The sequence below is a fragment of the Oryzias latipes genome, chromosome 1 (genome assembly GCF_002234675.1).
Source record: "Oryzias latipes chromosome 1, ASM223467v1".
Classification (NCBI taxonomy): Eukaryota; Metazoa; Chordata; class Actinopteri; order Beloniformes; family Adrianichthyidae; genus Oryzias; species Oryzias latipes.
In genome coordinates this window covers 28172224-28185284 of record NC_019859.2, presented here as the reverse complement: position 1 = coordinate 28185284, position 13061 = coordinate 28172224, and the positions used below count along the sequence as shown (strand labels likewise).

Sequence of the window (13061 nt, the reverse complement as noted above, 5' to 3'; positions counted from 1 at the left end):
CGTGAATTTTTTATTGAGAAACAAAAGTTTTTGGAGTGTCTTTGTTCCAAGGCGATTTCTCCTCTTAAACACCAGCTCCCCAGCCTTGGAAAATACTCTTTCGCGTGGTACAGACGATGATGGTGAGCAGAGAGTTTTAAGTGCAAGTTGATGAAGATGTGGGTATATTTCCTGGTTCCATTTCCAATATTGCAAAGGATCTTGGTTTCTGGGTGTGTTTGTTTCTGCCAGGTAGCGTTGGACTTCAATATTGGAGTCAGCTGTTGCGTTCCTCGTCTTCTGGGTCTCTGCAACCTCCATATCTAAAGTTTTTCCAGAGATTGTGCCCTAAAAAAATAGTTAATCATTTCTTCATCACATGATATATCATATCACAAAATGCCACAGAAATGTATTTTCATACCTGTACTGGGTTCTGACCCATGTGAAGAGCTAGGCTCTTCTCTTGGGTCAGGCTCTGTCATGTGCAGGGGGCTTGAGAGCAGGTAAGGACCCAAATGCAGAGGCGGAGGCACACGGTTCAAGGGCAAGGGGTTTAATAGAAACAAAAAGTGCTGCAGAGCAGGATGACTAAGCAAACAAAACTCACTGTGGCTTGGCGAGGGACATGGAACATGGCATGAAGGGACGAGGACACATGAAGACGTTACATGAGACGTTAATGGACCAGCACAGGAGGAAGGCAGAGACAAGACTTAAATACAGACAGGGCAGACAAGACACAGGTGGACACGATCAGGGCTGATGGGGACCAAAGGAAGTAAAACTCAAGAAACCAGACAAGACAGGAGACTTTCAAAATAAAACGGGAAACAGAAACTAGACAGAACAAGGACCAAAAACAAGACAACAAATTCAAATCATGACAGGCTCTTGGCTCCTCATTTCTTCTGCACATTCTGACTGCAGTCTCTTCACCGCTTCACTTGCCTTTTGCTGACTAACAAATCCATTCTTTTTAAATCTGGGATCCAACAGAGTTGCCAGAGTCATCACACTGAGAGATTCCATGCCGCAAATAGCGTCAGTTAGCCGCTTCCTCAGGTTTTTAGCCAGTTGCTGAGGAGCTGTTTTTGTCACTGTTGTAGCCTGACGTTGAAGCTCAATGTGGAGCATTCTCATCATGGGAATGACCTTCGACCCAGAGACCCTTTTTTCCTCAGAAAGTTCTCTTGTAGCTTGGTCAAAAGGAGCAAGAACCCTGAGCATCTCTTCAATGATCTGACATTCTTCTGGAGTCAGTGGAGTGATGTCAGGTTTTAATGAGGCCAGTGACACCCAGACTGCCTCCTTCTGCTCAGTCATTCTTTCAAACATTTGGTAGGTACTGTTCCATCGTGTTGGCACCTCGTTTATTAATTTATGGCCCGGTGTTCTCAGCTGTTGCTGTATTTGAGTGAGCTTCTCTTTAGCAGTCACGCTTGATCGAAAGTATGTCACAATGTGACGTGTTTTGCTGCGTAATACAGTTATTGTTGGGATTTGATCACATGATTTTCTCACAATTAAATTCAGGGAATGGGCTATACAAATGGTATGCCGTATTTGAAGCATTCGAGCACATGCAGTCATGTTTGCTGCTGCATCAGTGACAAGACACCTGACCTTTCCTGCTATGCCCCCCTCCTCCATGAGGCTCCTTTTAACCGTGGCAATGTTGTTCATGGCTTTCTTTGTCCACATAGTGGCCAGTTACAGCTAGATATGCCTCCATATTCATAGACGTCCACATATCAGCTGTTAAAGTAACAGCAACGGCACTCTGGAGGTCCTTTTTGGTTTTCTCCTTCTCCTCCTCATATCTCTGGCTCACCAAGTCCTTGATGGTCTGAAAATAACCATACAAATACTGTTACACCGATAAAATATAGTTATATAGTTAGTACAAAGATATAATAAAAATTCTTGAACATGCCTCCCTGCTTGGTAGAGCATACGAGGTTACAATAAGCTTCAGGAGCTCCATGAATTCCTCATTTTCAACCAAGCTGAGTGGCTGACAGTTTTTGATGATCATATTGACCACTGCCTCATCCACTGCTTGCTTGTTAGGAACTGCAAGCCAAAAGGAACTATTTTGTCAAAAGCTTAATAAAAGGACTGTAATTTTTACAAACAATATCAGATAGACATAAGACGACATGGTGTTGTAGTGGTTAGCACTGTTGCCTCACAGCAAGAGGGTTGGAGGTTCGATACCAGTCTGTTTGCATGCATTTTTTTTTTTTTAGCACAATTTTTGAAGAGAATTTCAACATACCTGGGGTACTCTCACGAGTAGCTGCCAATTCTTCATTGCCATGCCGAGCTCTATAATGCCTCAGCATTGATGAAGTGCTCTTATTGATATAAGATAGCTCTGTGGAGCAGAGCCGACACTTCACCTACAATAACATAAAAAGTTGATTTATCTGAAAACAATTCAAACCTCCTACCAGAACATTGCATTCACTTGTTACAAAAAATAGACACCCTATCTCAGGATTACGAGATGAGGATCTCATAATTACATGATAACATCATGACTAAAGCAACTGTAAGGCTCTTAACTGACTATCATATGTATCACAGGTCATTCACTTGATAAACTGATAAAGTGAGTGCAATGCGCCACCGTAAAAAATAGTATATAAAGGAGAAAAAGATTTACCTTGTTTGGCGTCACAAGATCAAAATTATTCCACACCGGGGAACACTTCCATGGACGATCCACGATCAAACAAAACTCCATCCGACAAACCCACGACATGTTGATACAGTTTGTTTCCTGATAAACACACTTTGGCGTCGCACATCCAAAAGACACAGTTCCTGGATCGGTCACGTGATTCTTTCTTAAAGCAATACACGCACCGATACAAGGTTTCCCTCTTGAGCTCTCGGCACAGTGCTGATGCACCAGTGTCGCTCGTCCCATCACTACTGTGGAAACAACACGCTCTACCAAGCCGCGCTACTACCTCCAGCCACGCCTCACGCCGCAGTCCTTATGACTCATACCGAGCCACAACCATCTCTCCTGGAAGGAAAATAAAACTCTTACTTGCCTCTTACCTAACGTTGTCCTCATTCTGGGTTTCAGCATCTGGGTCTGTCCATCCTACAAGTCATGACATAGAGCTTCGTGCTAAATGCTTAAGTCTTTATTTGCACATGTTTATATTTAACAACAAGGATCTAACTTCAGCAAATCCATCTGAAGAACAAGGTCACGATCAAAATCAGTAAAAGCAGTTTCTCAACTGTCAAGAGGTAGAAGAAATGTGAATGTGTGGAAACAAGCAGTTTTGAACAGACACAGAGAAAAACGGAGTCAGGTAGAATTTAGGAGAGATGCATCGGCTAATATTCCCCCATCGCCACAGACTTTGAATAGATGAAGATGTGAGGCTCTCATATGTTTGTGTTCAGGGGTTTTTTCACTTCAGTTCATTCTCAGGATGTAAATCAGTTTGTCACAGGAGAGATTTAAATGAAGGCATAATTGATAAAAGTGGCCAAATTGAGTTTTCTCCATTGAAGGTTATTTGCTAGTATATTTTTGTGTGAGAAAAAATTGTTTTTATTGACCATGAGTAATTTATGAAAGTAAACAAAAAGCGAATATAAAAGGAACGTTTTTGCTGGTGACCACTAGCATTGGGGAGTAAGTGGGTGTGTGTGTATTTACCTGGGGGCGGTGCCGGCAGCACAGACTCTTCATGGAGGGACTGTTCCCCATCTGTGACCTCACAATGTGAGAACCCACTCGTTTTCACGGACTGGGAGGGGCCTGTGCTCAGAGGACAGGTTTTGGGTTTTCTTTTCTCGAAGAATGAACATTTTAATACACTTAAAAATTTGCCTTGTCAAGACAGCTAAAAACTCAATAAAGTTAACATCACTTACAAAAGGGGCACATATTAAGGCTGCAGTGGTTCAGGTGGTTGAGCTGGTTGGCCAACGATCGAAAGGTTAGTGGCTCGATCCCCACTCCCCCCAACCAACCGTTGCTGCGTCCCTGGACACGACACCCCACCGTCCAGCGAGGCTCCACTGCTGTGTAAATGTGTATAAATGTTCCAGTGATGATCAGATGTGGGTCCATCAGTAGCCCCATCTGACCATCACCAAGCATGAATGAGGACTGAATGAGTAATGGACACATTTTAAGCACTTGAGACTCTGGAAAAGCACAGATAAATCCAATACATTATTATTATTAACATCCTCGAAGAGTTACCAGCAACCCTGATTGTAAAATAGTAAAAAGAGGCACTCAGCTGCAATGTGCTTGTGTTTTAATTTGCTGGACAGGAAAAAAACAAAGCTCAAAAAGTTGAATTTGCATGATAGGCTCTTTTATGTGAGGTTTGTGATCCACTGCAGGAACTGCATCTGAATGACGATGCTTTCAGCGCTGCAACCCAGTTTGACAACCTGCAATATTCAGAAAAAATAAAAACAAGAATAATTATGTCTTGATGCAAATAATTAAAATATAAAGCTCAGTAGGAGAATCTTCTTCTGCGTTGCTGTCAGTAACAAATACACACACCAACAGTGCCCTCTAGTGGTTGTTAGCAAAAACAACTGCTAAAGGGCAAGTTGTTAGTGGAAAATGATGAATATATGAGCCTATTTGTGTTTTTTTTTAAATCACAAAAACGTCTGTGCCAAAACTATGAACATAAACAGGTCCAGTAAATTAAACAAGCTAGCATGATGCTAGTATGAAGGTTTAATGATTAATCAGTTAAACTGTAGGGATACAAAATTTGACCAAATCATATGTAAACAAACTGATTTGTAATAAATTTAAAGCAAAAATTGCAAAAAAGCAAAATTATAGTGAATGAAAGATGTAAGAACCTGGATAATGTTTGTAATATCAAATTTGATTGGTCGTGGCTGGAATGACTGTGGTCAATAAGCAGCTGAAGAGCTTCACATTTTTTAGAAGATTATTTCAAATGAATGGAAGTTAAAATAACATTGACTTGAGCTCAGAGAGGCTGAAGTCCTGTGTTCTGCGCGTCATAAAATAGCACCACAAGAAGCCACAGCTGTGATCCTAGGGGTCCACTTGGTTCAAGCATAAGCTGAATAGTTTAAAAACATGTTATTTTAAAGTTATTTTATAAAGGGAATTTCTTTGAAAACTGAACGGACCTGTTTTACTTCAAAACAGTTTAAAGGGCTGTCCTTATCTCTTGTTTACAGGGGAAAGATCATTAAGAACACACTGAGCCACAGCTCCACTGTTTACTTTGGCACAAATGCACTTTTTTTTCTCAGACCTTTTCAATTTTGCATAAATATTTTCTATAATTTAGTATTTTTTTGTGTTTTACTCACATTTGTCTATTTTCTTATTTATCCTCAAACCTGTTTTATGTGACATTTCTGTTGGTCCTTCCTTTCTGTCTCTTTACCCATCAGTTAAGTTTGTCATTCTGTCAATAGATGAGTCAACGCACGGGCTTAGGAAAGTCAAGTGTGCCTGTATTTGCTTTAGACTACTGACCTCAAAAAATCAACGTGGTAAATTGATGCAATAACGCACATCTTTTTTTTGTGTGCTTGTTTGGAATTTTCTTTTCTGCTAACTATCAGAGGTTCAAAGATGGTTTTGCAGCTCTCAATTTCTTCAACGCCTTGGAACAACATTTTATATTGCTATTCTTTTACAGACCCTTTCCAAAAAATAAATTATCGTGGAAAAGTGTTTTCATTTCCATAATTTTGTTCAAAAAGTTCAAATTTCATAGAATATTGTTTCAGGGCCCACTGTTTAATTGGTTTTGAGTGTTTATTACATAAATTGGGGTTCCAGCTCAAAAAAATTGTTCAAACAGGACTTCAGAAAATGAGAAAACTGTGGAGGAATCACTATTTATTTCTCAGTTTTTGCCAAAAGATAAAAATGATAGACAACTCATTTTTATATTGTTTATTTTTCCCCTCAACCATAAACACTCTAAATGATGTTTTTTTTAACTTTATTTTAGGGTTAGGGGTCTGTCAGCATGTGGTGGATTGTAACTAAAGTGAACACAAATCTTATTTGAAATAGGGGAAAAGCTAAAGTTTGCTTTTCACCTTTTCAGGGAGCCGAGAGTCATCAGCTGGTGAAGACAGGGTCTGTGAAGGGCAAAACCTTATCCCGGGAGTTTCCCTGAGCTTTTAGACGTGGACATTTAATTTGAAAACCACCCACTGGGCTCAGTCAAACCACGTCGCAGTCTCTGAGCAGAAAAGCTGATCTGCAGGACCTGGCAGCTGCACGTAGAGCTGGCTACATTGGTTTTGACAACACCTAAAAGGAAAATGACACCAATCTGGTCCACAAATAGACAAAGCAATGAAAAGGAATGAAGGTAGTGCATCTTTGGCATGTATAAGCAGGCACAGAGAGTTAGGAACACAGCCCTGTTTGTGATTGGTGCTGCAGGAGGTCAAGCTGAAAGTGCAGTTATGGCTGCAGCAGGTTAAGCTGCTGATTCTGCAGTGTTTGCTGTCAGCAAAGAGCAGGTCCTTGCAGCAAGTGCAGAGACAGTGATCATGATGAATGGCAGTGGGTTTTAAGGATCCTTTAGGAGTTTGAACCCCACAGCCATTGGCCAGCTCAGTGGGCTTGTGGTAGTGTCTGCCCTGGAATTGGAAAGTCGTGGGCTCAGATCCATGGCCAAGTCATACCTAAGATTCATGAAATGGGACCCAATGCCTCCCTGTCAGGCACTCATTGTTAAGGCGTTGGATTGGGGATTTAAACCACCAAATGGTTCCCGAGCCTGTCTGTCTGCAGCTCACTGCTTCCCCAGGGGAGGGGTCAAATGTGAAAAAGAAATATCAAACACCTTGGTGCATAGCAGCTAATAGGACTTTACCGTTAATCTAAAAGCGGAGAAAAGTCTAAGTCTAAAAACAAAGTCACTTATCTAACTAATCTGATGCACTGCACAGATGCTTTTAATTGAAAAAAATATAGAAAAAACATGAACAACTTCAGATGAACAGCAGACCGAGACTAAAATTTCAGCTCAAACCAGCTTAAATCTGCTGTGATTGAAGTTGTTACCACATCTGGACCTGCTGTAGTTCCTCTGTCTTACATCATTCACTCTGGCAGGTTTGCTTCTGGTCTGATCCTGGTCCGATCCAGGCAGATGTGGAACCTCACCTGAACTCTGCTTTGGACCAAACAAAATAAATCTGGACCTCTTTCAAATGTTTCTGTTCACTCGCCGATGAACTTTGATGCAGGTCTGACAGCAGGCAGACTTCCCACGGGCCAAAGAGAGCAAAGGCCGTAACGTTTGTGTGTTTGGAGGAAATAAAACAGCCTCAGTGTGAATCTGAAGTCAGGGACTAAGTGGGACTAGCAGATTTCACTTTTGGACAACAGCAGGGCTAAGTGAGCAGCTGTTGGATCTGTGTGTGTGTGTGTGTGTGTGTGTGTTTGTGTGTGTGTGTTTTCTAGGTATTTGGTCCACTTCTGTTTTTTGTTCTTTCCTCTTTGGTGGCCCTGAAGTGCAAATCCCGCAAATAAATCCCTCAATGGAAAAAAGATCACAACCACAATTAAAAAAGTTAAATAAGCAATAAAAACATTACTTTTTTAGAAACTCCTAAAAAACAAAAGCAACAAAAATGTTTCAGAAACCAAATTGTTTCCCGAAATCAAAATGAAAATGTTAAAAAACATTTTGATGGACAAACTTCATCATCCAATCATCAGTGAAGTCCCATTGCACTTCCCTTCATCAGGTTTTTATTGTGTGTTTTTTTTTTAAATATTTATCTTGACTTCTGAAACTTTCTTTTGACCTTTCTGGAATTTTGTTTTGATTTCTAAAATAAAATGTTTCTGCTTTATCTTTTTTAAATTGTTGTTGTGACCCAAATATTGGCGTGATTGCGCTTCAGGGCCACCATACTCCTCCTAGTGACTAGTGTTTCTTCCAGAACACTTCAATAAAACTACTAAAAAGCATTCTTATCTTGTTGATAAATGCTATTTTGCCAAAGGAAAAATGTAGCAGAAAGAAAGTGAGACTAGAACATTTCATTTATTTAATAATGTATTCTTTTTTTTTATCTCTGAAGAATAAAAAATACATTACTTGGATGTTTTCTCCTATTTTCTCCCATGTTTTTTGATGTTGCTGTTTTTTTAATCATTGAACACAAATTAACATCAGTGTTTGCGCAGAAGTAAAAATAGATTTGCTCCCAGAGGATGCTCTCCATTGTTTCCACCTCCCTTTGTCACCCGCCAACATCCACAAAGCTCTTATTTGATATTGTAGTTTCTGCAGTTTCTCCTTTAAACTTAGGAGATATTATGAGAAGAAACCAACAAAAAATATGAAAGAAAACAGAGACGATAGTTTGTATTTTAAACAGTATGTTTACTTCATAGTCTGCTGTCATGCGGGATCATTGTTCACTATCACACAGCCACATTCCTTTTAGCTTTGCAATTCAGACCTTTCCACATGGAAATGGCAGCTAAGCCACAAAGGACACCTAGAAGCAGAGCGGGAGCTCCTAAAGCCAGAGCCACGGTGGTGTCAGCGCCCACTGCAATCACCACCCCGGCAAACACCAGCACCACTGCAGCAGCCGCTGCCACTCGAACGTTCTTCCTTTTGACCTTCTTCTTCTTTTCTCTCTGTTCCTGCTGTTTCTCTCGCTCTGCATCCCACATTTTCCTCTCTTCCAGTCTCTGGGCCTCCTCCTCTTGCCTCCTCCGCTCCTCCTCTTCCCTCAGCTTTTTCTGAGCTTTCTCATACATTTCATTGGTGTAGTGCTTCCCACCATTGTCCTGCACCATCTCCTTGATCATGTGGATCAGCTCGGTGACCTGCAAGCGATCGTCTGCATCGTTGTTGTTGAAGGAATGATATCGGCGCCCGAAGGTGATGGAGAGCCTGCGCAGCTCCTTGCACTCCTTTAAGGCATTGTCAGCTTTGCCCTGGTCCTTGCACGTAAACAGCATGATGGTGTACATTGAGGCGTCGTCGCCAAAGTTTTCCTGGATCCATTTGACCGCATTTCTTTCCTCCTCTGTGAACCTGACCCCCAGCCTGATCACTAGAAGGAAGGCGTGAGGGCCAGGCAAAGACATCTTCACACACTCCTCTATTCTGCTCTTCAGGTCTTCCTCTGTAATCCCCGTGTCAAACAGCCCCGGGGTGTCAACCACATGGATCACAGTCCCATCAACCTCCCCAGTCTGAGTCTGACAGTGTTTGGTCACGGAAAGTGGGCTGGGGTCCTCCTTAAAGGCAGCTCTGCCGAGAAGGGTGTTTCCTGTGGCACTTTTCCCTGATCCGGTCTTTCCAACAAGGACAATCCTCAAACCTCCAGACAGATCCAGAGCTGTAGGAGACAGACAAGACTGAAGTCAAAAATAAGTTTTTGGCGGTCTGTTAGAGTTTACAGGAGTTTATAGGAGTCAATAGGGGTCAACATAAGTCTATGGAGTCTACAAGGATCTGCAAAGGTCTACTCTGCATGAATCAGTTGAGGTCTACAGGAACATATGTAGATCTACATTCCTTTGTAGAGATTCACAAAAGTCCGTGGGTAGACATGAGTCTGCAGAGGTCTGCAAAAACATAGTGTCTATTTGAGTTTTGGTGGATCTATAAGAAGCTATAGGGGTCTAGGCAAATCCATTGAGTTCTACAATGATCTGCAGGGGTCTAACTGGGTCCATAGAGATTTATTGGATTGTTCATGGTCTGTTTGTCTATGGTGGTTTCTTAAGATGTGAGTGGAGCTTATTGGGGTCTGTGGTAGTCTGCTACCATATGTCACAGTCATGTACAAACCAACCGGTAAACACTCCCTCCAAAGGAATTAGGAAGCTCAGTCAGTTCACCATCCATAGTTTTACTGTTATGGTGAGGTGAAAGCAGTGAATAAGGGATTCTATAAGTAAGGGATAATGCCAGATGAAGTGTCCATTATCAGAAATGAATGGACGATGCAGACAACCGTCCAATCGGAAGTGGAGGATGGTTGCTTCCACTTCCGCTTTGAAGTGTATTAATATCTGAAAATGGACAACTCAAAGGGCATTATCCTGCCTATACCATGGTCACTTATGAAAAAACTAATAATAATCCTTTAATCTTGTTATTTTTGAAGTTTTAATCATTTTTCATGGAAGTGTACCATTTTACATGTGGTGCAATGCATTATCTTGGCAACAGCTACAGAGCCTGCAGCAGGTTTATAAAGACAAACTAGCAGAGGAAAGTGCTAAACATCATGTTGAGTGATACAAAGCATCCTTTTATACAGAAAGTTCACCTCTCACTGTTGGTTTTTGTCCAGAGGATTAAGCAAAAGTTTGTTTAAAAGAAACCAAGTCCACAAATTATAGATAACACCCACAACTCCGATCACTAAAAGCGTTTGAGCAAACACACAAGTTGTTTCATTAGTTAATAATACAATTATTTATAAACACATATTTACTCTGTATCAAGCAATGAAGTAAGCAAGACAGAAAGACAGGCAACAAACTGTTTAAAATGAAAGGCAACATTGCTGATGATGGTGAAATCTGAAGGACAGAAATCTTTTGTGCTGTTGTGATGAACTCTGGAATAATGTATGTCCACTTATGTTCCAAGTTTCTGTTGTTCCAGTTACCAACTGGTCATCAGATCAGCACAATAATATAGAACATTCCGGCTATGTGACCAGAACTGCTTTTTGAGGTGTCAACCATCACTTTTCACTGGACACCCTGCAGCCAATCAGAATCACGTATTCACCCAGACCATGATAATAAAACAAGGAGATGAAGAGGGGACGGTGATAAAAGACAAAACAACGTTCGTACAAAATAGTGCAGTCCAACATGTATGCAGGGAAAGAAACAAAAGAGGCATTGACCGAGTTAACCCCAAAATCTTTCCTAATTAATGAATACTCCAAAGATAAAAGCATTTTCTTGATTAAATTGTTTTAAAATTTAACAAAAGTTTAACACTTATCTTATACATCCTTTGTCTAGTTTTGTTTGCATTTATTTCAATAGTATTTTTGAATTTTTATTATGTTCATCTGTGTTTTGTTTTCTTATATTCTGATTCGAAGATCGTTTTAAACTGTAAAGTAACATTTTTTTAGGTATTTCCTGTTAGTATTTTAGAAGAGAAAACAGAACAAAATGTTACCAACAACAAAACACATTGGCTAAAAATACCAATAAACATTTCAAACAAGAGAGTTACATGATTCTTACTTGTAGCTTTTAAGGAAATATGTACACTGCAAACACAGCCCCATTAGAAAGCAGTCAAAAATTCTCAGCCCATTAGCAGATTTTCTTCAAATCAGTAATAAAATCTGCCATTTGGGTGAGAAAGATGGTTTTACCAGGAATTTTAATTTTAAGAAATTGTCACAAATACATGTTTTCTTCAACTAAGATGATTTTGTTATTGATAGAATTATTTTTTTACTTGTAAACCAGAAAATAAGACAATATTTAAAAAAAGATCTTTTTACTTTCTTGAAATTCAGATTTTGCACTACAGGTTATTTTGAATTCAGATCCAGAACCAGAAAAACGGCTCCGTCAGAAAAGCAGCTGAGAATCTTTAGGAGTGGTTATTTACCACTAAAATTCGAAAATAAATAAATAAAAACAGCTTGCCTGATGTTTACTTGACTGTTGAATTCAGATGAACGATGAAGAAAAACCTTTAAAAAAGAAAGAAGAAGCTTACCATCAAAGTTGTGCAGACCACACCCGTCTGAGCGAAGACTCCTCTTTTCTCTCAGCTGTATTTCTGATGTTAACACGAGACACATGCAAAATAATCATTTACTTATTCTCCTCGTTGTCCGACTCCACACTCTTCCCCTCTTTCTGTCTCATGTCTCACTCTGACTCCATTCTTCAGTTCAGTCTTACCTTCAGCCATTACTCCGAATCCACCTTGTTTTTCACCTTTTAACGGACCTGGAACGTGACTCAATTTTGTGCTGCAGCTGCTTAGGATTCACATCGATGCTCAGGAAAACTTCTGGAAGTCCAACTCTGTTCTGGGGGCTTCCCATTTCCTTGCATTGTCTTTACGATGCCTGTATAACTGAGGAACCTGCAGGGTATGACTCTGTGTGAGAGGCCTAAATGATGTCATCGTGTGCAAGGCCAAACCAGCATTCAAACCGTTGGAGTTTGTTGACTTTTTATTTTAAAGAAATGCTTTAATGATGGCTACCTGTTTACCTGTTTAAGTAAATCTCTGTATGTGTGTTTGGGGGCGTGTGAGAAGGCATCACATCCTTCCTGTGAGGGAGATGTGTGAGGTCATGCAAGGGAACAAGTTTGGGTCAACACAACAGGAAACAACAATCCCAGCCTCAGGACACGCCCACTCCATAACACAGACACTGCCTTTTTTGGAAGAAACCGAGTTCCTTTGTCTACTAGTACAACTGGCCTCGGCTACTTTAAACCAGCAACAAAAAGCGACAAATGTCATCAATCATCTTTCCAAACTATAAGAGATGACAAATGTTTCAAATCTATGACGTCAGACACACCCCTATATGTACAGCCATCTCATTGTTGGAGATTTAGGAGGAGGAGTGCTTCTTGGAGGCAGGCTGTCTAGGGCAAATGTCCCTGTAGGCATGGGTGGACAAACTGTTTGACTCGTGGGCCACAGAGAGCTCTACAGTTTGACAGAAGGGCCGGACCAGGAGCAGATGCGAGGAAAGTTTTGGTAAACCACCTCACAATCCCGGTCCCCGCCTGTGATGCTGCATTTGGCTGGTTATGCAGCAGTTCAGAGAGGGAGGTTCCAATTATTAGTGTTTTCCAACATCTTGTTTTTATGCTCAGCCTATTTCTTATTGTCTTTCCCCATCAGTTAGGGGGTGGGAGGTGTGAAAAGAGTGGGGGCTGTGTGTAAGTATGGGGAGGGGGCCCCTATTTTTTTTTTTTTTTAATTTTGTGCTTATTTTAATTTTAATGCTTGTTATTTTATTATTTATTTTGTTTTGTTTCAATGTAAAGCACTTTGTGTTTTGCTTTAAGTGCTTTA

General features: G+C 40.6%; 1 protein-coding gene and 1 long non-coding RNA gene across 2 annotated transcripts; both read right to left on the bottom strand.

The window, feature by feature from the left end:
* Nucleotides 1–3: 3 nt before the first annotated feature.
* Nucleotides 4–3576, bottom strand: LOC111948073. Its single transcript, XR_002874057.1, has 4 exons — nucleotides 2651–3576; nucleotides 2261–2384; nucleotides 404–2055; nucleotides 4–327 (listed from the first exon to the last, which is right to left on the bottom strand). It is a non-coding gene; the product is annotated as an uncharacterized LOC111948073 (long non-coding RNA).
* Nucleotides 3577–8372: 4796 nt separating this feature from the next.
* Nucleotides 8373–12338, bottom strand: LOC101172557 (GTPase IMAP family member 7). The gene is made up of 3 exons (XM_004066150.4): nucleotides 11924–12338; nucleotides 11736–11798; nucleotides 8373–9366 (listed from the first exon to the last, which is right to left on the bottom strand). The coding sequence occupies exons 1-3, from the start codon at nucleotides 11931–11933 to the stop codon at nucleotides 8435–8437; spliced, it is 1005 nt and encodes a 334-aa protein (XP_004066198.1). The 5' UTR covers nucleotides 11934–12338; the 3' UTR covers nucleotides 8373–8434.
* Between the last annotated feature and the right edge of the window lie 723 nt (nucleotides 12339–13061).

Bases quoted from the DNA above. Each gene is read 5' to 3' on its own strand.
- LOC101172557 (XM_004066150.4), bottom strand. The intron at 9,367-11,735 runs GTAAGCTTCTTC...TGTCTCCTACAG, and splicing joins TGGTCTGCACAACTTTGATG to CTCTGGATCTGTCTGGAGGT.